This window comes from Gorilla gorilla, chromosome 2 (genome assembly GCF_029281585.2).
Source record: "Gorilla gorilla gorilla isolate KB3781 chromosome 2, NHGRI_mGorGor1-v2.1_pri, whole genome shotgun sequence".
NCBI lineage: Eukaryota > Metazoa > Chordata > Mammalia > Primates > Hominidae > Gorilla > Gorilla gorilla.
This window is the reverse complement of record NC_086017.1, coordinates 119,364,910-119,390,697: the sequence shown is the minus strand read 5'-3', so window position 1 is coordinate 119,390,697 and position 25,788 is coordinate 119,364,910. Positions and strand designations below refer to the sequence as shown.

The 25,788-nt window shown below is 40.4% G+C and overlaps 1 protein-coding gene across 2 annotated transcripts in view; it reads left to right on the top strand.

Annotated features, from left to right (window-relative positions):
• The window catches only part of MYH15 (myosin heavy chain 15), a 173,182-nt gene that overhangs the window by 36,409 nt on the left and 110,985 nt on the right, over nucleotides 1-25,788 (top strand). For both annotated transcript variants that reach the window (XM_031009296.3, XM_055383530.2), the window contains 9 exons: nucleotides 2,879-3,021; nucleotides 7,611-7,717; nucleotides 11,577-11,720; nucleotides 13,160-13,316; nucleotides 13,952-13,979; nucleotides 15,599-15,692; nucleotides 17,874-17,966; nucleotides 20,892-20,955; nucleotides 21,480-21,575. In XM_031009296.3, coding sequence (XP_030865156.3) covers nucleotides 2,934-3,021; nucleotides 7,611-7,717; nucleotides 11,577-11,720; nucleotides 13,160-13,316; nucleotides 13,952-13,979; nucleotides 15,599-15,692; nucleotides 17,874-17,966; nucleotides 20,892-20,955; nucleotides 21,480-21,575 — 871 coding nt within the window. In that variant the 5' untranslated portion in view covers nucleotides 2,879-2,933. The remainder of the gene's footprint in view (nucleotides 1-2,878; nucleotides 3,022-7,610; nucleotides 7,718-11,576; nucleotides 11,721-13,159; nucleotides 13,317-13,951; nucleotides 13,980-15,598; nucleotides 15,693-17,873; nucleotides 17,967-20,891; nucleotides 20,956-21,479; nucleotides 21,576-25,788) is intronic.

The following is a 25,788-nucleotide window of genomic DNA, read 5'->3' as shown; positions in this document are numbered from 1 at the left end:
GGTCCTAGAAGTGAGGTACTCCCAGCATTGTGCATGCAGCCCGTCTGCCCTATCCTTTCCTATTCTCCTTCCAGGATTCCAGTGCTGCCCCCTGCTCTCTTCTATCTTGTAAATATATGCAGTATCAGATACAAGTTTGTTTATCATGGTGTCAGAATCCTCCGATAAACATGTGTGAGTATACCAGTCTCAAATATAATTTCCTTTCAACATGTAGATGAACTTTTCCTCTAAGAGAATTACCTTCAGTTCTATACTCATCTGTGTTTCTCTGTCATTCACAAAATATAGCTTCCTGATTCTTTTGCTGGCAAGGTTAATTTGTTTACTTCTTTTGGGCATTCGGGCTCTTTCATTTTCTATTTTAAGATGTTGCTAGGACTGGGCTGTGACAAGTGTGTTATTCTATAAAATTGTAAAGCCATATGTGCAACTGGAACCTAAAGGGACCCAGAGGTCAGTAGGACATTAGGGGGTTAATGGAAGCTGGATGGGGCCAAGGAGATAGAAGGATTTCGATCCTTTTTTTGCTCAGGTGAATCATTTTCTTGGCTTCAGTTACCTATCTCCAAATGGTTGCCAGGCCCGCCCTACTCCTGGCACCTAATGTTTCCTACTTTCCAGTGCCTGCTCCTACACATTCTGTTCCTTGTACACCTTTAAATATATTAAATGCTCCAGACTTGGAAGGAGAGTTACACAGCTGTGTGCTCTGTTTTGCTGTGATCTTTTCATCTCTGATGTTATAATAAGAACTACTTGTAAAAAATCTGTTAATTATGAAATATAAGCACATGGCACACATTGACAGACTAGAATGGAATGAAATGAAAGGTAGTTCTCTCCTTCTTCCACCCATCTCCTGCTCTCACTACTCAGACATCCATTTCTTAGGTATGTTTCAGGAAGTTTGTACACACATGTATTAATGGATATCTTTTATATTCCAAATATACTTCCCGAGCTCTACTGTCTACTGAGTGCAAGCCACTAGGAAGTCACACATATAGAGAGGAGGAGGACCCAGTGCATTCTTTCACAAATCCAGACTCACAACTTGTCTCCCTGACTACAGCTTTTCCTCATCCTCATCTACCCAGAATATGCCACCAGAGCCATTTTCCCAAAATACTGCTTTCCTCATGTTCCTGCCCACAGAGTTGATGATGTTTCCTACCATCTATTTCTAAATTTCTCTGCCTTACTTTCAGAGCTTTCCTTCACCTTGAGTTCTTCTATATTCAAATGTCTAACAATGTTATTGCTGTTATAATGATTACAAAACCTGAATCTGAATGCTCACCCACAGAAAAATCAGTTTTGTCTTTTTCCCTGAGAAATGCTGCCTTCAGTCCCATCTCTGGAGGGCCATCATTTATGTTGTTTCTCTTGAGCATCTTTTCTTCTCTCCACTTTAGGAAATGTTCCTATACATTAAGACTAGTCCTTGCATTACATAGGCGAGGAAAATGCATCTACAGGGACTAAGTGATTTCCCACAAGTCACATGCCTATTTGCTGGCAGAAATAAAACTAACTCTTAGCCTGGACCAGTAGGCTTTGCTTTAAATCATACTCCTTTAAACTAGATCCTACAAGTGGTATCACTATACCTATCCAAGCCACCACAAAGGAGAGAGCAGATTAAGTGCAGTAAAATACATTAGTTTATTGGATTTGTTCATTGCAAGATAGTAAGTGATTACAGTTCATTCTGAAGTGGGTGCTGATCTGTCCTCAAAGACAGCACCTGAGCTAAGCAAACTTGGCAAGTCCTTCTCTACCTTCTCACCTATAAATGTGATGAGCAACACTTGCCTTGCACGCTTGAGTGAAGAGGAAGACTTTTTTTGTCCAAATAGAATAGCTTCTCATTTAAGATCATGAAGGCCCAGTTTCCATTTCTTCTTCTCCCTGTTATCAAATGTAAAGTGTGAAAATTAAACTGTGTCCAGTGTTTGGTATACAGTGGGTGCTCAATGACTTCAGCCTTGGTAATTTGCCCAGCAACTCAGTCCCTCTAAGACTGATACTTGCCTTGCTTGAGCCAATGAACTTCTTTATTTATTCCAGCTTCACTCACATCACCATGTAACCTGCTTGCCACCTTCAGCCTGGGCTTCTTCATTACTGCTCTTGGCCAGGCCTCCCAAATGCCCAACTGTGCCTGTATTTTTGTAAATCATTTGCTCCCAGACACTTATCTCTGCCAAGATACTTATCTTTTTATCCCTTTACTGTCTATTACTGAACATTTATCTGAATCACTTCTCTTTGTAACCATACTCTGTCTATGACGGTCTGTCTGCTTGGGGGTAATTAGATACCTCGAAATCCCCCTCCACGCCTATCAAAGGGCCTAGTGTCCGCAACTTGATGTTTCTCCGTCTGGAATATCCTACCACCTGTCAGAACTCCATGGCCCAGGGTGGCATTATGACTTTCACTGACTACAGGCACTTCTGTCTTTTAAGGACCATTTCTCCACAAAAAAAATTAAAAATCAGATTTCATAACTGTGTTGGCCTAAAGATGAATATAATCCAGGCTCTGTTCATTAATATGTATCATTCATATTACTTTTATATTTTTCTTCTGATTTAAAAATAAATTAAACATTTTCATGGGCCCCTAAAAGCATTGTGGGCCTCAGGCACTGTGCCTTCTATGTCTAGTGGGTAAGTCAGCCCTGCTAGAGTCAGATATTCTTGAGTCCAATTTTGTATAAATTTGAGACATAGCGAAGAGAAAGAAGGGGCACAGGTAGTTACAGGAAAACTTAACACTCTTTAGTTTATCTATGTGAATGGTTGCTCATTTAGAGCTTGATGCCTTATTTCCACTTTTTTCTTCTCTGTATCAATTTTTTTTTTTTCAGGTTGAATCTTGCCTACTCACGTTTAGGGCCTTTTTGGTGGATTGCTTTAACAAAGATGGATCTGTCAGACCTTGGAGAAGCCGCAGCCTTCCTCAGAAGAAGTGAAGCTGAGCTGCTTCTACTACAGGCCACAGCCTTGGATGGTGAGACATGTGGTGGTTGCTGGCTTCACTTTATTTTGCTCCTTCAAGGTGGTGACTAAGATATTTGATTGATAGAGAAGAGCCATCAGTTCTAGAGCCTAACTTATTTGCTTAGGGTGTGATCAGCCTCTAGGAAACTGAGCAATTGAGGGCCTCTGAGTATCCAGGGTAGGAATGGAAGTACCCACAGAAGAGGAGGGTGGCTGGGAGGCAGTCTAGGCCCGGGCCCTACACACTTGATCCTAAGACAGGTTTTCTCTTCAAGGAGCCCCTGTTGTAACACAGACACCTGCAGGAATGGCCAGACAAAGCCTTTCCTAGAAACCTCTTAGTTATCAGTGAATGCCACAGTAGAGAGAGGGGCCTGTGACTTAGACTGGTGGGTGGGGTTTGTACATTGTGGGGAAGAAGAAAGGGAAAGACTCTGGTAAGGCTGCAGACTTTGAAGTTGTCTCTGGCTCTCCAGAATTTTCTGATGTTGGAGCCTTGCCTCTAGCGGTCTTCTAGGTCAGCAGGGTCACTCAGCCAACACTAAGCAAAAGGTAATTAGGAGACTTGCTCACCCTGATTCATAATTCCTTGGTAGTTACAGGCAAGGACAAAGGTTAATGAGGATTTAGCCTTAAAAAAAAAAAGGCTAAGTTCTACATTTAAATCTCTAAATAAATGTTATTCTTTTTCCTGCTACCTTTACATGTCTGTGTTGAATTTCAGCTAATTGGAGATTTAGAAATCAGATTCACAGTATGATATAACATCAAGCTACCTACATGTCTTAATCCAAAATTATTCAGCAGTGCAACATAAGGACTGGCTGAATGTCGTTCTAGTATTCAGAATTAGTCAACATTAGACTTTAATATGACCAATTATAATTCAAGCCAGTTATGGAGGATATTATATTTCCATCACAGACCAGTCCTGGATCAGTTCCCAGTTTCCAGTCATTGGATTCATGACTGTGATTGGATTTTAGGCTAATTATAATCCATCAAATCAAATACGATAACAGAACTATCCCTGAGGTCAGAACTGGTCATGCAGAGGCTTATCGCAGGTAGTTAGATAATGGAGGACAAGATAATAGTGATGCCAGGAAGAAAAAAAAAATTGAGCCTAAGCATTAGAGATAATTGGATGATGCATTTATTAAAATCAGCACCATAAATAATTACTTAAAACATAGCAATCTACATAATTTCCTGTTAATTTTTTGGACCAAACAATCCTTCCTCATAGAAATGCACTGGCAGCAGAGACAAGTGTTAGCAAAAGTTGTTCATCTTCCCAGGCTGGTAGACAATGGAGTTTGCTTTTTTGAACTCGGGTCAAATGGAAGTAGTGTGATGACGAGTATTTAGCAGGTAGTCTTGGGATCAAATTCCCTGTCCTTGACCATCTCTGGCTGGGTAATTAGAGCAAATCACTTCACTTTATTGAGCCCTGGTTTCCTCATGTATCAAAGGAGATAATAATACTTGTCCGGTCTACCTTCCTCCATTGCTGTGGGGACCAAATGAGACTATAAATGTGAAAAATAAATATAATGCATTATTATGATACCCGAGAAGGAAAACTAGAATTCCTGGGTGACAGTGAAGAAGCCCAGGTGGTTGTAGAGCTAGGACAAAACACCATTCGAAAGCCAAATGTAAATAATTCTTATATTAGAACATGTAAGCGATCTATTTAAAATAACTATAAGACTGAATATAGTATTACCCCTGTTTTAATCAATATCCTAGAAAAAAGATTCAAAAGAAATGCTTCAGTACATAACAGTGGTTATCTCTGAGTTGTTTGATTATGGGTGATTAAAAACATTCTTTTCTTCATACGTTATTCTTCAAGTTTTCTTCAATAAGTACATATTAGCTTTATATTAGAAAAGATATTTAATTGTCTAAAAATATGGAATCATATAGAAAAAGGCCTACTTTACAGATGAGAATACGAAGGCCAAAAGAGATGAAGTCATGTGGCTTTATATCTTTTTACCAGCAAAGCCAGTGTTAAAATCCTGGCTGCCTCCCTCAAATCCATTGCTATCTACATTTCCAGCTCTGCATTATTCATGAACACCAGGAATTAAAATTGACGGAGTTCATTTACTTCATTTTTTAAAATGTCCCTGTCAGGGTTTGGGTCTCCTATGAGAAAGGATTTCTGATAATTTTTATCCCCCACTAAGTGTTTCCAGGGGTGGTAAGAGAGAGACTTCATCATGAGGCAGGTGGTGAGCCTACTCCTGGAGAGAAGAATTGGAGGAGAAAAAGCTAAGAATGTGTTAGAGGAGGCAGGCTGTAATGCAGGAGCACTGATTCAGGAAGTGGATGATCTCATTTCTAGAGTCATTATTGTAGTGACTGCCACTAATTAGCTATGTGACTATGGGCAACTCTCTTCATCTCTCTCCCAAGGTTCTTTTTCTAAAAAGAAAGAGAAAGAGAGACAGAGGGAGAGAGTCTGTGCCAGGTGACCTTCAAGTTTCTTTCAAGTGATAACATTTGGTTTAAAATGCAGAGCATTTTACCTTAAACACACACACAAAATGTATGCTAACTGGGTGCTTTTCAAAAACAAGCATATTTTCATAGACATAACACAAAGCAAAATCAGTTTTTGCAAAAAGGGACCAAAATAATGAATACAATGCAAAGCCAGTATTTAAAACACAAATGATAAGTAGAAAGCAAATGCACAATCAGCTAGATGGGAACATAAACTCCTCTTGCCAAGCAGTTTTAGTGGTGAATTGTTTGTAATCAGGGAAACGAAGAAGGCAGCACTGATAGCAAGAAAGTCGTGAGCAACCAAATTCTTTGCAGAAACAAGCATGGTGGAAGAAGGGGCGAATGGTGCCCAACTTCAGCTCCTTTGTACATACTCCTTCCCCAGTCTTATTGCCTTCCTCTGGGAAATAAGGACTACCTGTCCTGCGGCAGTGAGCCCTCTCTAGCTTTTGTGACTCATATATTAGAGGCAATGGTGGTGACTGAGTTCGCATTACCTGTTAGTGCTGTGGTTATAGTGGGGTTTTCACCTGTGTCTTCCCTAGCCATTGGCTAACATTTTCCCTCCTTCAGCCAAAGGCTTTCCCCATCTACCTGAGTAGCTGTGACCTGGGGACTTCTGTGAGCTTCTACTAAGGCTCATTTTCATATGTGTATGTATATATATATATTCATTTTCCTTTAAAAGGAAAGTATGATATATTGCATATACATACATAGACACACATATATATAATATGTTTTTAAAAGAAAATGAGCCAACTCCTGGGTTCAAGTGATCTTCCCCATTCAGCCTCCTGAATAGCTAAGACTACAGTCATGCACCATCACACCTGGTTAATTTTTATTTCTTTATTTTTTATTTTTGAGACAGAGTATCACTCTGTCACCCAGGCTGGAGTGCAATGGCACGATCTCGGCTCACTGCAACCTCCGACTCTCTGGTTCAAGTGATTCTCCTGCCTCAGCCTCCTGAGTAGCTGGGATTACAGGCACACGCCACCTTGCCCAGCTAATTTTTGTATTTTTAGTAGAAATGGGGTTTCACCATGTTGGCCAGGCTGGTCTCGAACTCCTGACCTCGTGATCTGCCCGCCTCAGCCTCCCAAAGTGTTGGGATTACAGGCGTGAGCCACTGTGCCCGGCTTTATTTGTTTTTTTGTAGAGACAGGACTGGGGGAGTAAAGGGTCTTGCTATGTTGCCCAGGCTAGTCTTGAACTCCTGGGGTCAAGAGATCCTCTCACCTTGGCCTCCCAAAATTCTGGAATTATGAACATGAGCCACTGCACCCAGGCCCTTAAAATCATATTTTTTGTTCATCATCACTGTCTATCTGCTTCAACTGGGAGAGAAAGAGAAGCTGCCTCAGGTGTTCATAAGAGTTCTGGCTCATTTCACCCCAGACCTCTTGTTGGTTAATCAGTTTATGGAGGGCTACTTTGCTTAGGGATGGGGTATAGGAACTGAGGATGGTGAAGAGAGAAAAATAACATATTGGGGGAAATAATATGAGCCGGTTATGTTGTTTGACAAAAACAACCCATATTCTCTCTCCTCAACCTGCCCCCCTGCCAATTCCACCATGTAATTCACTTAGCTGATTTCCATTCCAAGATTAGAAATAAGGTCTAAAGAAACCCCGAGGAACATAACCATTAATCTAAATTTTCACTTAGTTGTTCCCAGACTTTTTCTGAATGAGTTTTCTCGGGGGAGGGAATCTGGAAGGGGTGCAAGCACCAGGGCAACCACCAAAGTCCTGGGGTGTGAGTGGAGGAAAGTGTTGGGGTTGGGAGGGGTGTTGGGAGGTAACTTTCTTGTAGCAAAATGGTCTATGGTGCCCCCCAAGCTGCTGCTTGCTGAGATGTTTCTTGTTCCTGTAGTGCCATTATGTGAGTGAGTGTATCTTCAGAATGAGCTTTCATGATTTTATCTGACTTTGCAAGTTCCTGTAGTCAACAAGCCGATTTAGCAGAAATGAGATTAGATCTATCAGTATGAAAGTGTCCAGTGTGTATTTCTGTAAGTACTATAGCTATAATCCATTTTTTTTTTTTTTTTTTTTTGCTCTACAGGGAAGAAGAAATGCTGGATTCCTGATGGTGAGAATGCTTATATCGAGGCTGAGGTAAAAGGGAGTGAAGATGATGGAACAGTAATTGTTGAGACAGCAGATGGAAAGGTAAAGAAATTTTTATTTCATTGAGGTGATGACTATGTTCTCTATCAAATAACTAAATATATTATTTCTATAATATTTTAATTAAAGATCTGGGGTAGGAGATGCCACTGACTCACTTTGGAGTCATTCATTTTAAGAAGCTCCTCCTTAAGTCAGTGGGCACAATGGCTCATGCCTGTAATCTCAGCATTTTGGGAGGCCGAGGCGGGCAGATTGCTTGAGCCCAGGAGTTTGAGAGCAGCCTGGGCAACATGGCAAAATCCTGTATCTACAAAAAATACAAAAATAAGCCAGTCGTGGTGGTACATGCTTGTAGTCCCAGCTACTTGGAAGGCTGAGGTGGGAGGATCACCTGAGTCTGGGGAGGTCGAGGTTGCAGTGAGCAGAGATCACATCACTGCACTCCTGGGCAACCAGAGTGAGATCCTGTCACCAAAAACAAACAAACAAACAAAAAAACTCCACTTACCATCAAAGATTTAATGAAGAACAGTGAATAAATCAGAGTAAAACAATTGCCAGTGGCAAGGATTATTGACTAGAACTCACAGCCATTTCTACTTTTTCATCAATGTTTCAAGTCAGTATTTTTAAAAAAAGGTATCCTGTGGGGTGAATAATGACTTAAGGAACCATGAAGCAAGCTGGGTTTGTAGGATCAAGAATGAGATGTATAATTTGAGTAAAAATGGCATAGTGTCACAGAAGCCAAGAGATGGGGGAATGGCCAGTAATGACAAATGCCACAGAAGAAGATTAAGAGTTGGAGAAAGTCTTGGATTTCAGAATTAGGAGGTCATCTATGACCTTTGTAAGAAAAGTTTATATCAAGTGTTGGGGTACAAGCTAGACTGTAAGGTTCACAGAAGAAATGTGTAGTGAAGCCATAATACCCCCCAGCCCCTTCTCCCTGCCACCAAGGCATTCAGAGCAGCAGGGTAACATTGAGAAGACAGCTCACTCTCAGAACCTTTGCCTACATTGCTGACTTCACATTACCTGCCACCCCGTGGTGTAAGCCGGGCCCCATTTCTGTCCTACTTAAATGAACTCTTCCTTATAGATTTTACAGATGATTCCCTGCCAATATTCACTTCTCTAAACTCCTTTAAATTCTTCCTTTTCCCAAATCCATAACAAGCCACATCCTATAACAAACAGATATTATTGATATCGAGAAAGTTTGTCTTTTTAATGCTATCTTTGTTTTTAGGCAATTTACGATCTAACATGTTGCCATCTGATTTTTAAAATTCTGGAAGCCACTCATAAACTACCACATAGAATGCTTTCATATGTCTTCCTGACAGTCAATATCTGTTACGTAAAAGAATCTCAAATTAGGTAGATGTTATTTAACTCTTCAGGAAATTAAGAAAAGAACTTGGTGCTTTTTAACTGGAACATAAATAGGTGGACAAGGGAAAATTCAGCAAGAAATTTTCCCTAGTCCTAAATCAGTAAACTAAGAAATAGACTCAATCAGGGTCACTTAGCCTTGGGACAATATTTTATTAGAAAAGATCCCCCAAAGAAATCTTGTGCCCATTAGCAGTCACTCCCCCTTCTTTCCTCCTGCGCTAGCCCCAGGCAATCACTGATCTACTTTCTATCTCTATAGATTTGCCTATTCTAGCAATTTCAGATAAATAGGAGCATATAATTGGTGGCCTTTTGTTTCTGGCTTCTTTCACTAAGCATAATGTTTTTGAGGTTCACTCACATTGTCACATGAATAAATATTTCATTCCTTTTTATGGATAAATAGTATTCCATTATATGGATATACCATGTTGTTCATCCATTCATCAGTTGATTGTCACTGGGTTGTTTGTATGTTCTGTCTATTATGAATAATGTTTCTATGAACATGCATGTGCAAGTTTTTGTGAGGACACATGTTTTCATTTCTCTTGGGTGTATAGCTAGGAGTGTATTGCTGGATCATATAGTAACTCTATACTAAGCATTTTGAGAAATTTCCATACTGCTTTCCAAAGTGGCTACCATTTTACGTTTCCACCAGCAACATATAAGAATTAAACTCTCTCCACATCCTTACTAACACATTTTATTTTCTTTTTGATTACAGCCATTCTATTGGGCATGAAGTGGTATTTTAATGTGATTTTTATTTGCATTTCCCCAGTGACTAATGATGTTGAGCATCTTTTCATGTACATATTGACCATTTGTTTATCTCCTTCAGAGAAATGTCTATTCAAGCTCTTTGCCCATTTTTTTAAATTGGGCTATTGCCTCTTCATTATTCAGTTGTAAGAGTTCTTTTTACTTTCTGGTTGCAAATCCCTTATCACACGTATTATTTGTACATATTTTCTCTCAGTCTATGTATTGTCTTTTCATTTTCTTAATGATGACCAACTAAATTTTATTAGGCGTCCAGATGTGAGGCTTGCTCTTCTGAGCACATTCTCCAAAACAAACTACTGTCCCTTCAACAGCACTTAAGATGATTTGTGACTATAACGTGGTTACAACCATAGGAAGAAAAGGCCATTAATGCAGGTAGAAAGAAGAGTCTGAAGGTGGTTTATTTTGTCCTGCTTGTCCTTCTTTCATGTAATGAAGGTCCCATTCCCCCAGCTTCACTATCTCCCTGGCTCCAGGATTCCTCTTCCTCATGTTAGAAGTGACTACACTTCCAATCACCTTTGGTCTTTGTAACATTAACAAAGGCAATAAATCTAGTGGGTGTAGAGTACTACTTATTGATGAAAGTTGGAAATGAAAAAAATAGAAAAATAGAATTAGGGAAAAGGGAAGGTTTTTGAAGATGTATGAGATATGATTATGTTCTGCATGGGTTTGAGGGGAGATGAGTCCTTGAAATACAGAAAGTGAAGGGACTCAAAAGAAGAGGGATTACTGTTAGAACAATGTCAAAGAAGACAGATGGATAGAAATTGAATCAAGAATGTAAAGAGTGTGAGAGCCTTGGAAAGAAGTCATCACCAACTAGGATTAAATGGGGCAATCAGTTGACACAAATATGTATTAATCATGGAAAAGGGCTATAGAAAGGGTGTTAGGAAACCTGTGAGAAGAATCCTAAGAAACTTTGATAGTAGAAATGCATCCATATTAATCAATATATTAATATTTATTGATTATTATATCCCAAGCATTGTGATAGGTGCTTTAATAACTATATTTAATAACTATAGTTATTATGACAACAACATCAAAAATGAACATGCATTGCAAGTTTTTGAACTTCATTAAAGAAGACAACATCAAAAATCCTTCTTAAGATATTTATAATCTAGCCAGAAAATAGTCTAACATAGTCAATTATTAAAATATACAAAAGAGTATTAATGTAAAGATAGTACAAGTGGTAAGACTTAACAGAAGAGGACAAACTAATAAGCTGGAGTAGTTGGGAAGGTTTGAGGGAGGAGACAGGTTTTGAACTAGGTCTGGAAGGATAAGGTCTGCCTCCTTAATCCTCCACTCTAAGTTTCTTCTTTTAAATCTCCAAGGTATGTTGGGACATCAAGGGCTGGGAGTTAGGGGTTAGATTGTACATAATATGATCCATGTACTCTTAGAGGGAATCAGGGCTAGCCAGAAGCCATAAGATTAGGGTACTGCATGATAGAAAATTTTGATATAACAAAAATACTATGTTTACTTCATCTTTAGGGAAGGAGAGGGCTTTTTCAGGGAGAACACCTGTTTTTTTCCATGAAGGCTGGCTTAATTTCTTCTGGCCCCATCCCCTAATGAGGCATCATTTTTTCTTTTTGAGTCTGAATATTCTTTCTAATTCATGGGAAAATGAATACACATAGGAAACAGGGGAATATATCATATATTTTTCTTCTCTCTGCAGAGTCTGAGCATAAAGGAGGACAAAATCCAGCAGATGAATCCTCCAGAGTTTGAAATGATTGAAGACATGGCAATGCTGACTCACCTCAATGAGGCATCCGTGCTGCATACCCTGAAGCGGCGCTATGGCCAGTGGATGATCTATGTGTGTAATATGCTTTCCTGCTAAACTGTCATGTTGGCAGTCATATTGCATGTCCCAATCTCTCCTGGGTGATCTCTTACATTGAGTTTAAGCATGCTCGCACAGGGACAGTCCTTGAGCAATGTCTACTGGGAAGGGACCTTATCTTAGCATTTCCCCAATTTTGTTTTGTCAACATTCATATGCCTTCCCACAGGTCATCCTTAGTTAAAAGCATGAGGCTTGGAGCCTGACAGAGTAGCCACCAGCACTGTCACTTACTAGTTGTTAAGTTTCCTAACTTCTTGAAGTTGCCTTATCTATAAAGTGGGATAACAATGTCTGCCTTTCCATGGGAGCTTGGGGGATTAAATAAAAGAATGTAGGTAAAGCACATAGTTCAATGCATGTCACCTAGTTAGTGATTAATGAGTGAGATGATTTCTTCATCATCTTTAAATTGATGATGGTTGGTTGCTCAGGTTCTTTGACTTACTCAAAACCTATGCAGCAGAAACAGTGCTGAGTAGATTAAGCTAAGATGTAGCATCTGGGACCCATGGCCATAGGAGCCATGGCATGCAACCAGCTTGCTCCTCAGCTCTCTGATTTACCATGTAACTGTATTAGTTTCCCTGGGATGCTGTAACAAAACTACCACAAGCTGGGTGGCTTAAAACAACAGAAATTATTCTCTTACAATGCTGGAGGCCAGAAGTCCAAAATCAAATCCAATCAGCAGGGCTGCACTCCCTCTGGAGGCTCTTGGGGAGAATCCTTCCTTGTCTTTTCCAGCTTCTAGTGGCTCTAGCATTCTTTTTGGTTGTATCACTCCAATCTCTGCCTGCATTGTCACATCACCTTCTCATCTATGTGTCTCTTATAAGAACACAAGTTATTGGATTCAAGACCCACCTGGATGTCATCATCTTGAGACCCTTAACCCGTAATTACATTTGTAAAGACTCTATTTTTTCCAAATAAGATCACATTCACAGGCTCTGGAGAATAGGACATAAATATATCTATTTGGGGGCGACAATTCAACCTCTTCAGTGACTGAGTGACCCACATGAGCTAGTCCTTCTCAGTGCCCTAAAAATCAAGCCCCTAATCTTGCTGAGGCAGAGTCCCTGCTGGCCTCAAATGCCTGATGGCTGGTTACTGAAATCTCTGCAGTCCTGCCATTAGGGTCCTCTCTGTCTTCAGAAGCTCCATGTGTCAGACTTGTTAGTAATTAGCAGGTCTCCCAGGAGAAAGGTAATCCCAGGTCCTGATGTTACTCTAACCTGGTTCTGTCTCTTCTTGTTAGAAGTCCCTTCTGTACATGATTCCAAAAGCTCCCCTCTGAGTTCCTTTATAAGTAATATTTGAGCAAATATTACTTGACACTGGAAGAGCTGACAAACCTGGAAGTATTTCTAATCTAGTTTCTGAAATCTTTTCTGATTTTCCCTCAGACATATTCAGGTCTCTTCTGTGTGACCATAAACCCTTACAAATGGCTTCCCGTATATCAGAAAGAAGTCGTGGCCGCCTACAAAGGGAAGAGGCGATCAGAGGCTCCCCCTCACATCTTTGCTGTTGCCAATAACGCCTTTCAGGACATGCTTCACAGTGAGTAGCTGCCCTACAAAATGAAAAGTAAAAATATCTGATCTACTTTTTCTCTATGTCCCTAAGAGGCACTTAGGCACTGTGAGCAGAGCATGGCCTTTATAGTTAGCTAATCACTTGAAGCCTCTGTTTCCTTCTGGATAAAATGTGGGTGAAATAGTACCTACCTCCTAGGGTTATTGGGCTGATTAGTTTGTACATCAAAGTGAGATAATGCATTTAAAGTGCTCGGCCCAGTGGCTGGCCCAGAGTAAGCCCCCTGCAGATGTTAGCCTTTATTATATAAAGCATCTTCTATATTGTCTGGCACAAAGAAGTTATTCTATAGATATTATTACACAATGATTCTTAAAAGGCTTAAAATGGCAAGAATCTCAATCATTAGTTGGTTACCATTTATATGTAGCGCAAAGAAATAGGCCTTTATATGTTCTTATGATTGGTATACATAGGGGCAAGAGAAAATCGATTTTACTCTGTACCATTTGAGGGGTATGTTTTTCTAACTATAAATGATGCTAATCCTTTCCCTTGTGTCTGATTTCAAATTGTAGCTAGGGAAATTTTGAATAAGTTCATACTAATACATAAATATCGAATATAAGAATATTCTGGCATTTTTCTTTCTTTTGTAGATCGAGAAAATCAGTCTATACTCTTCACGTAAGTGTTTGCCTTGTTTTTCTTTTTTGGCCTGAAGTAAGTTTCAGTGAAATAGATACCTCCATTCCACTGGGAATAAAACTTTGATTCGCCATCTTTGAATTAATTGCCCTTTAGATGCAATACATTTGAGGTAAGAAAAAGATACTCAGGAAATTGTCATAGTGCTTTAGTCAGTGATGACTCCAAATATGGTGTCAGCTAGTCTGCCTCCCTCATTTTCAGAGATCCTTTAGAAATAGTGCACAAGCTGGTCTTAATTACCTTCTTGAGGATTAAGAGAGCTACACTGTTCCAAATGGTCATCTTCAAAGGCCTCTGGACTGGCTAAGCAGAGGGGCTGAACATCCAATAGGTATGCCCATGGAACAGATAACAAGCAGTTGTGGGCAGCCAGATTGGGGCAGGTCAAAGTACATGAAGCAGTGGAAACTAAAAGATGGTGACATTTAGAGAAATAAGAAAGGGCGTAAAAAGGATAGATGGGCCGGGCGCGGTGGCTCACGCCTGTAATCCCAGCACTTTGGGAGGCCGAGGCGGGCGGATCACGAGGTCAGGAGATCGAGACCATCCTGGCTAACACAGTGAAACCCCGTCTCTACTAAAAAATACAAAAAATTAGCCGGGTGTGGTGGCGGGCGCCTGTAGTCCCAGCTACGCGGGAGGCTGAGGCAGGAGAATGGCATGAACCCGGGAGGCGGAGCTTGCAGTGAGCCGAGATCGTGCCACTGCACTCCAGCCTGGGCGACAGAGCGAGACTCCATCTCAAAAAAAAAAAAAAAAAAAGGATAGACGGAAGGGTCACAGTGATATCTTATTGTATGTGAATTTTGATGAAAAGAGCCCTGGCTGGCCAGGTAAAGTGTCAGCATGGTGGCTGAGACTCAAGGGGCTGTGAAGTGCTAAAGTCCTTTACCTTCCCATGCAATGATGGTGTTACCACCTTGTACATTGGGCTCTCCATTGGCTTCAGTTATCCCAAGAGGGATCATGAGGTCTCAGAATTTTAGAGCTACATGAACAGTTGGGAGTTCAGCCTTTCACAGAGAGGATAAACTATTTTCTGGAGTTTTGTATAGATAAAGGCAGGCAGGCCTTGATTCTATGATGCTTACGTTGAGGAGGCTATAAATTTGCCACTGTGCTCTTCCCACATTGCAAAGTTAGCTGGTTGTCAAAGGTAAGGTAAAGCCTAAAGCCCAACTGCCTGGTGAAGTGATTGGTAGCCCTCTTCTGAGAAGAGGGTTGGACTTGGCTGTGTGGTAGCCTTCATAAATGAAAATCTCTTGAACAGCTGGTAATGAGGAGACTTGTCTAGTTAGAAGAGGTGCTTTCCTGCTGCTTGTTATTAGGACCACAAGGAACAGGCTTCCTAATATTTACAAAAAGTTGTGATCTTTCTAACTCCAGATTTTTGCTCATGCTGTTTTTCCAGCCTGAAATGTCCTTGCCCTTCTCCCAACCAATTAAATGTCAGTATATCCTCAAGTTCCATCTGAAGCTCTACTTTTATGTAAAAGCTTCCCTGCTTGCCATAGCTTATATAATCAAAATTACCTAACTTTCGTTGCGTTGATAATCAGAACCAGTTAACTGTGTCACTGAATTTCAAATCACAGAGGAGAATCTGGTGCTGGAAAGACTGTGAACAGCAAACATATTATCCAGTATTTTGCCACCATAGCAGCCATGAGTGAATCCAGGAAAAAGCCGGTAAGTGTTTATATAGCTTGGTAGAAAAGATGAGGTGGCCCTATCCACTGGATCATGGAGGCTGTGTCCAGACCACTTTTGGGAAGTAAGGAGGCCACAAGCACCACAGGACAATTTGCAAATTATAGAAAAGTATTTTTTTTAAATATTTCCTTTGGTCCTTGAGAGGATCATCAAGTGCTCCAAACAATAACATGAAAACATGAATTATGTAATTAATTTCACATCTGCTTAAAGGGGCATTTTCTGGCCTGGTCTTTGTTTATTGGACCTGTAAGTTAAGTCCTCAAGATTCAAACCATCTTACCTAAAGGCTAGGGTCATCAGTGGCTTGGATATTTCTGAATCCCTTTAGCTACTGTGAGATATCAGATTCCTACAAATATGCACCAATAAAATTTTTCTTCATTCATACCTAACTCCTGGATCAAATTCTAAATGCCCAATGAATATACCCCTCAATGTTAATCACATACCACATTCAGAAAAACTTTGCCTTCCCTATTAAAAAAAAAATCCTTGTTCATTTTAGTTTAGCTTACTTTGTTTAGCTCCATTAACATGTTAATGGACATCATAATAACTTGAGGATAACTAAGACCATAAACATTGGTATGCAAAATAAAATTAGGTAATGCTGAATGGAACTCAAAATCAATGAGTTATTGAGCTGTTAGACCTCTCATTTTTCTATGTCTGGCATGATTATTTTGCTTTTTTCAATTCGATACTGGATGTTTGCTGTTTTTGCAAAGTAAGAAATATATTAAAATAGCCATCTGACCTAATTTTTAAACTATAGAAGTTTCTTTTTTTTACCACCACGTTCCTGAATTTGATTACTGATTTCTTTGGGTATCATTGAGCTCTTTTTTTTTTTTTTTTTTTTTTTTTTACGGAGTCTCGCTCTTTCGCCCAGGCCGGACTGCAGTGGTGCTGTCTCGGCTCACTGCAACCTCCGCCTCCTGGGTTCACGCCATTCTCCTGCCTCAGCCTTCTGAGCAGCTGGGACTACAGGTGCCCGCCACCGTGCCCGGCTAATTTTTTGTGTTTTTGGTAGAGACGGAGTTTCACTGTGTTAGCCAGGATGGTCTCGATCTCCTGACCTCGTGATCCTCCCGCCTAGGCCTCCAAAGTGCTGGGATTACAGGCGTGAGCCACCGCCCCTGGCCATCACTGAACTCTTTTATTCACTAGATGTAACTTTGTTTTTACAAGCATTTTAGATGTTTGTGTTTTTTTTTTTTTTGGTGCGCATTAAATGGTTTGGTCTAGCCATTGAGTTTTATGATAATATATAATACAATACATAAATATAACACTCCTATGGAAATCCTTGCTCATATATATATATAATGTTCTCTAACTTATTTGAAGGACAGTAAACCCATATTACTGAAAAGGGACATAATATTTATAAATCCATAAATTATTGAGTACAGTATACTATATAAGTCCCCCCATAAGATGGGGAATATTATATAGTAGTAGGGATATAAGAAGGGATATAATATTTATAAATCCACAAATTATTAAATACCATATACTATATAATTACCCCCATAAAATTGGTCTTTGAGGCTGACTGGAAAACAACAAAGCCATGTAGATATGGTAGATAGGTAGATGATCTGTTTTCGCCTATCAGCCTGAGCACACGTGATTCAAATTCAAGATCAATACTGTTAAAAGTCACTACTCATTGTGAACCTCTAGATTACTTAGGAAAAGAAGCAAGCAAAAGTATAGTTTAATAACACTAAGAGTCTGTTGTATTATCCTAGGATAAATTTCCAAGTGCAAAGATCAGATGGGAAGAGAGGAAGATTAATGATGGGGGAAATATATGATATGTTTGTCTGGAAATAGGCTTTGGTATGTTTTTCTTTTTTATTTGGTGACCATTTGCTTTTCCCACTCAGGCCAATGCCAACCAAAAAAGAAGCATTGCAAATAAACGAGCTCCCACATATTCATAGGGGTATTGTATATTGTTAGCCTCTGTCATCCAACTGTTTTTCTGATTTCTCATTCGAAGATAATATAACCAAATTTGGAAGCAGCTTTTGGCCATTGGTTATCAAAGCAAGAATGGGGTTTGACCTGGAGATGGAGGGCTTGCCACATTACAGAATTCTACTAATAGTTTCATCAGCTGTACTTCTCTTGCATGTGTCTCAGGTGGCGTTAGAAGATCAAATCATGCAAGCGAATACTATCTTGGAAGCATTTGGAAATGCTAAAACCCTGAGAAATGACAACTCCTCTCGTTTTGTAAGTAACATGATTTAGCATAATATCAAAGTATTTAATTTGTAAGCAATGGTAAAACTTATATGTAAGCACATAGGTATGAAAAAGTTCTAGAACACCAAAGAAGGTCTTTGATTAAAGTCTGTAATGTTAGATTTCTCAAAAAAATTACTATCTATATCATTAAGACAATTAAATTTTTATAAATAAATATGCGTTTGAGGAGTTTCTATTTGGTCAATTTCAAGAAATAAGCATTTATCTTAATAGTTTCAAATTCCACTCCCAGTAGAGAAGCTCATCCAAAAAATTATAATAATGTTGTATATTTTATTATGTTTTACATATTTGAATTATTTTCTCATTCATGATTTCCTAAACCCCTTATAACGAGTCAATTTAGTAGGCACTTCCTAATTCACTTACTACAATTACTGTTTGTACTATTGCCTGTGGCCTCCTTAACCCCTGCATATTTTTCACTGGAGACATTTTGGGGGGCTGGGGAGAAAGTATTTTTAAGTAGCTTTTGATAACTAGAACTCCTATAAAAGAGGAAGAATTTGGATTTCTAAACCTAGTTTAACAAATCCATATTATGCCAAGAATGAGTGGCAGGGAGCCACTGTATAATTTACAAGAAAATTTGCAGAAGGCTTCCTGTTTGAGTCTCCGGGCATAATTAAATAATAACCTCATGCCGATTTGGCTAGTTTCCATCCAAAGCCTTAGAGCTTCTCTGTCCACATTTAGATGAGCTTACAGTGTCTGGCTGGTCATAGCAGGTGCTAATACTGGTTCATAAAACAACTGGTAGATTTGGGATGTTTTAGAATTCTAAAGGACTTTCTGCTGAAATATGAAGGATAGAAAGCTAGGGGAGGGCCGGGCGCGGTGGCTCACGCCTGTAATCCCAGCACTTTGGGAGGCCGAGGCGGGCGGATCACGAGGTCAAGAGATCGAGACCATCCTGGCTAACACGGTGAAACCCCGTCTCTACTAAAAATACAAAACGGGCGTGGTGGCGGGCGCCTATAGTCCCAGCTACTCGGGAGGCTGAGGCCGGAGAATGGCGTGAACCTGGGAGGCGGAGCTTGCAGTGAGCCGAGATTGCGACACTGCACTCCAGCCTGGGTGACAAAGCGAGACTCCGTCTCAAAAACAAAACAAAAAAACAAAAACAAAACGAAAGCTGGGGGAAAAGCAAGGGAGGCAAAGGGGAGCAATAGAGGGACAGAAAAAGAACATTTTAAAAAAGGAAAGAAGAAAGACAAGGAAAAAAATAAAAGGAAGAAAGGGAAGAACATCAGGTAAAAAGAAAGATAGCCAGGTGTGGTGGCTCATGCCTGTAACCCTAGCACTTTGGGAGGCTGAAGTGGGCAGATCACTTGAGCCCAGAAGTTCAAGATCAGCCTGGATAACACAGTGAGACTTTGTTTCTACTAAAAATAAAAATATTAGCCTGGAGTGGTGGTGTGCACCTGTAGTCCCAGTTACTCGAGTGGCTGAGGCTGGAGGATGGCCTGAACCCAGGTGTTTGAGGCTGCAATGAGCTATGATGATACCACTACACTCCTGCTGGGTAACAGAGTAGGAACTTGCCTTAAAGAAAAGAAAGCAATTGAAAGAGAACAGAAAGGAGAGAAAAGTTGGAAAGATAGAAGGAAAGAAGTAGAGGAGAAAAATAAACATGAAGATGGATAAATGGAAGGAAAGAAAGAAGAGAGAAAGAAAAAGGAGTTCAAAAAAATCAAGAAATCTGGGTTAAAATTTTCAATTAATACTAAATAGGTATGTATACATATACTTCTGTATATGTGTATGTGCACACATACATATTTACCTGCATGTTTGTGTGTATGGGTATATATACATGTGTGTTTGTGTGTGTGACTCCCACTGTCCTACATATTTTAATGTACTAGTTCGATCCCCCTGTACAGAGCCACTCACGTCTTCTTGCCAGGCTGCTGTCCTGCCCTGATGCCTTTCTGGCATGGGCCAACCTCCACCAGGCTGTCTTCCTCCCTGTTCCAGCATCCTCATCCCACAGGCTCTAGCTGCCACCAGATGGTGCCACCTCCTCAGCTGCATCTGGCATTCTGACATGGGCACTGGCACCTCTGGACAGCATTTGTGCCCCTCTAGATCCTGCCTTATGACTTTTCACTGATAAGGAAGAAAGGGTGCCCGTCTATTATTTATGCCAAGGTGTGCTATGAAACATAAATTAGATCACATCACTCCTCTGCTTAAAACCTTACAATGTCTCCCAAGCACACATAAAATAAAACCCTACCCTTTCCCGTGTTCTACATGGCTTAGATGATATGGAGTTTGTCTACCTCTTCGACTCCATTTTATGCCCCCCCTTTCTCTGACTTTCTAAATTCTAGGATATTGGCTTTTCTTGTGATTTTATGTCAGAGCTGTTGCAGTAGCTGCTTATCCAGTAGACTATAAGATTCATGAGGGTAGGGGCCATGTCTATTTTTCTTGTGCGGTATCTCCAGTGCCTAGAAGGTTACCTGGATCTTAGTAGATGCTCAATGAATGTTTGTTGCATGAATAAACAAATATGCTGAGGAAATAGTTTTCTCATCTTTAGGTAAGAACAGTGAGGCCCAGAGAGATTTCACAATGCCCACAAGAATACACAGGTAGCAATCAGCAGATTTGGGGCTACAAGCCAGAACCACTGCTAGTCCTGACAATCATTCTGGCTTCCTCCATATATTAGCTGGTGCTATCTCATCTCAAAACCACATTGCATTTTTCTCTTCTTTTCTTTCCTTTCTTTCTTTTTTTTTTTTTTTTTTGTTTGTTTTTTACTTTTGGGGAAGTAGTCATTTTGAGAGTTATATATAATGAAGCCATTGCAAGTGCTTGGAAAATGTGAATAGGAAACTGTGTTTTGTGTCTGACTGTGTTCTGTGTCCACACTAGGGCAAATTCATCAGGATGCACTTTGGTGCCAGAGGCATGCTGTCATCTGTGGACATTGATATCTGTAAGTAGTCATTGCACTATCTGATTACTTTTTTCTTTTCTTCCCTTCCTTCCCTTCCCTTCCCTTCCCTTCTCTTTCCTTCCTTCCTTCCTTTCCTTTCTTCTTTCTTTCTTTCCTTTTCTCTCTCTCTCGTTCTTTTTCTCCCTTCCTTCCTTCTTTTCTTTTCTTTCTTGACAGGGTCTTACTCTGTTGTTCAGGCTGGAGTGCCGTGGCATGATCATGGCTCACTGCAGCCTCGAATTCCTGGGATCAAGCAATCTTCTACCTCAGCCTCTCAAGTAGCTGCAGCTACAGGCATGTGCCACCATGCCCAGCTAATTTTAAAAATTTTTCTTTGTGGAAATGGGGTCTCACTATGTTGCACAGGCTGTTTTCAAACTCCTGGCCTCAAGTGATTCTCCTGCCTTGGCCTCCCAAAATGCTGGGATTACAGTTGTGAGCCACTGCACTCAGCCTGATTACTTTTCTTCTACATTTTGCAAGAATGCCTAAGTATGAATTTTTATTCATTTCTCATCATCCAGATTTGCTTGAAAAGTCCAGGGTGATTTTCCAGCAGGCTGGAGAGAGGAACTACCACATATTCTATCAAATTCTATCTGGACAAAAAGAGCTTCATGGTAAGTGTAGGATTCTGGAGCTTAGGGTTATTCCAAAACAAGAAAAATAAGTCATATTTGGGGGATGAAAAAGTGTTATTCAGTAAGTTTCTTAGCCTATTTAGACCTCAGTATATTCATCCTTAAAACTTAGGGAATTGAATCAATTATAGAACTAGTGTTGTATAATTTTATATGGACAGACAGTAAATGGCAACACTTATTTTTCAATTTGGTAGCAAAAAGAAGCAGAGTATTTGTAAATGGGTAGGATGCCCAGCAGAGTTGAGTGTGTGTGTGTGTGTGTGTGTGTGTGTATAAAACCATTAATTTAAGGCCTTAATTAGAGCTACATGGGTGGTATAGATAAGAGACCAGGGGAGGGAAATAGCATCATAGTGTGTGGTGGTCAATGGGAGTTTCCTCTCTTTTTTCTTTTTTAATAGAGATGGGGTTTCACCATGTTGGCCAGGCTGGTCTCAAACTCCTGGCCTCAAGAAATCCTCCCACCTTGCCCTCCCAAAGTGCTGGGATTACAGGTGTGAACCACCGTGTCTGGCTCAGGGAGTTTTATAAAGAAGGGGAATTTAGGTTGGGATATGAAGAATGGGAAGGGGATTCAGTCAGACAAAGTGAAGAGTGGAGGCTACTTCTGGTAGGAGGAAGAGTGTACACAATGTTGGGAAAGGGCAAAGCAGGAGCAGGGAACAGAGAGACCAGGTTGACTAAAGGAAAAGGTTTGCACAGAGGAATAGTGGAGATTTTATTCCGATGGTTTCTGAACTCAGGGAGTTGGCAGAGCAAGTGTGTCAGTGTGTTGTGGGGGGTGCGGCAATAGGAGGTCGTGATTTATTGAGGGCAGTGTTTGGGACGATTAAGCTGGTAATGGGCAGGATGGTGTGGAGGCAGAGACTTGGATGGAAGGGATTGCAAATGTCCCAGTATGAGATGACAAGACAGTGATCTAAGAGAGTGTCTGAGAATGGAAGGGTGGGGGAAAAGGGATAGATTCATGGAAGAATAGACAGGTCTTGGTAGAGACTGAATGTAAGAATGAGGAAGAGTGATGAGTCAGTCAAAAATATCCCCAAGTTTTGTGATTTGATTAGGAGAATGATAGTGCCATAAACATAAAATAAGAAAAAAAAGTGGAATAAGGGAATGAATTTCATGTATTTATTCAACAAATATTTATTATGGAGCTGCTATGTGTACACCAGGCACTGCTTTTTAATCATAGGGGGTACAGTGGTGAACAAGGTAGACAGGCCTCTGCCCATGTGAGCTTATAGTCTAGTATGGAAGACAGGCAACAAATGAGTAAAGAATACATGATCTAGGCTGGGCGTGGTGACTCCTACCTGTAATCCCAGCACTTTGGGAGACTGAGGCAGATGGATTGCTTGAGGTCAGGGGTTTGAGACCAGCCTGGCTAACATGGTAAAACCCAGTCTCTACGAAAAATACAAAACTTAGCCAGGCATGGTGGCAGGTGCTCGTAATTCTGGCTACTCAGGAGGCTGAGGCAGGAGAATCACTTGAACCCAGGAGGCGGAGGTTGCAGTGAGCTGAGAATGTGCTACTACACTTTAGCCTGGGCGACAGAGTGAGAATCTGTCTCAAAAAAGAAAAAAAAAAAAACATGATCTAATTTCTTTGTAGGTTATATGGCAGGTCTATAAAGAACAATAAAGTACAGTGAGGGGACAGAAAGAAATGGGGTTTGGTAGGGTTGTGGATAGTTCTATTTTAGATGAAATTGTCAGGGAATTTCTCCGAAAAGGCAACATTCTTTGCAGACACCTCAATGAGTAAGGGAGCAAGTAGGCAAAGATTTCCAGGAATAAAATCCCAGGAGGAGGGAACAGTGAGTACAAAGGTCCTGAGGCAAGAATGCATTTGATTTATTCTTGGAATAGCAAAATGGCCACTGTGGGTGGTAGAGTAGAGAGGGTAATGTAGGGTAAAATAGGCAGGGGCCAGACCATGCAGTGCATTGCAGGCCATGGCAGACCGTTTAAAGTGGCATAGGAAGTCATTGGAAGGGGAGAATTACACGCTGATTTGATTTCCGAGGTATTGCATTTGAGGTAAGCCTTTGAGGACAACAATGCTCCCACAGAAGTGGACATAGGGTAAGATTACAGATCCAGGCTAGTAAACTGATGGGAACAATTCTCCCAGTCCATTATGCTTATACTAAGTATGGTATAAATCTAGCAGTGTTTTGACTACTTGGTTTTTAAAGTACCCTTACCAAATGGGGAAAGCTCTGCAAACGAGACAATTATTTTTGCCATAGATGTAATTGGTGTTATGTAAGCAGCACGTATTCTCCTCCCCACCTTCTCTCCACCTCAACCTGGAACAGGATTTTTTTTGATCTTCCATTGATTAGTCCTATCAAATCTAACACTCTTGACATGTGTTTCTGGATGGTATAGAGCAACTGACATGTAAGATCTAATGTGGGTACCAGAAGAGACTGCAAGATTATTTTCAGAGCAACTCTGTTTACTAATAGAAGCATCTGATGCCTTTGGGCTGCTATGGAAAATGCATGCTTATCCTGAGTTCATTTATCTTCTTCGGTCTTTGGGGGTTGCTGAGATTGATTACTGTGCAAAGTCTGACATCTGGTGGTCCAGATTGGGTATTGTCAGTCTACCTGTTTTAGCACCCATTGTCCTTTTGGGGGACATTTTAAAAGATGATCTGGAACTCTTACCATCCATGTTTGCTAAAGAAGAGCTTCAGAGTATCCTGAGGCTTAATACAAGAGGGCATATCTTAACGATATGAGGATGATGTCCACATATCCTGAAATATGAGGATTTGTCCATACTACAAAATAATTGGGTATGGAAATCACAGCAGAGAGGCTGGCCACCCACTGAAGGAGCGAAGGAAATGAGGTGACATGTTACCTCAGAGCCAGCCCCTATTTGACCTCTACATGGCCATGAGCACCCCTTCACTCCTTTGCTCTCAATTATATCTGACCCTTGTTCCAGGCATAGCTAATGCTCATTTCTTCAGTTCTTTTGGACAGGGCTCATTCAAAATCCTTAGTTCTTACTGCCGTCTGTATAGCTTGGTCCTACATATATTTTCCCTTTTCTCCTCTTTTTCTTTTGACTTTTTTTCTTTCTATTTATTTATTGTGTCTATTCTTGCTATTCAACTAGTGTATAAATTCCAGGAGTGATGGTAAGTGACCAAGAGGTCCTTCCGTCCTGGAATCCTTGACATTTGGCCTCAACCCTGTGTATTCACTTCATAAAGTATACAACAATTGTGCATCATCAAGAGAGAATCTACTGAATGAACAGGAAAAAATATTTGCAAACTGTACATCTGATAAGGGCTGAATATCTAAAATATATAAAGAACTCAACTCAATAGCAAGAAAACAACTGGATTTAAAAATGGATAAAGGACCTGACAGACATTTCTCCAAAGAAGACATGCAAATGGTCAACAGGTCTATGAGAAAAGCCTCAACATCAATAATCATCAGGGAAATGCAAAGCAAAAACCATAATGAGATATTGTCTTACTATCAGAAGGCAAGAGATAACAAATGTTGGCAAAGATGTGAAGAAAAGGCAACCCTTTTTCACTGTTGAGTCAACTGTAAATTACTACAGTCATTATGAAAAATGGTATGAACGTCACTCAAAAGATTACAAACAAAACTACCATATGATCCAGTCATCTACTACTGGGAATACATCCAAGGGAAATGAACTCAGTATCCTGAAGAGGTATCTGTGCTTCCATGTTCAATGCAGCATTGTTCACAATTGCCGAGATAGAGAAAAAACCTAAGTGTCCATGAAGGATGACTGGATAAAGAAAATGTGGTATATATACACAATAGGATACTATTATGCCTTTAAAAAAAGAAGGAAATCTTGGCTGGGTATGGTAGCTCATGACTGTAATCCCGGCACTTTGGGAGGCTCAGGAGGGAGGATTGCTTGAGCCCAGGAGTTCAAGGTCAGCCTGGGCAACATAGCAAGACCCCGTTTCTACAAAAAATTTAAAAATTAGTTGAGCATGGTGGCATACACCTGTGGTCTCAGCTACTAGGGAGGCTGAGGTGGGAGGATCACTTGAGCCTGGGAGATTGAGGCTTCAGTGAGCTGTGATCATGCCACTGCACCTTAGCTTGGGTGACAGAGTGAGACCCTGCCTCAAAAGAAAAGGAAAGAAAATCTTGTTATTTTTG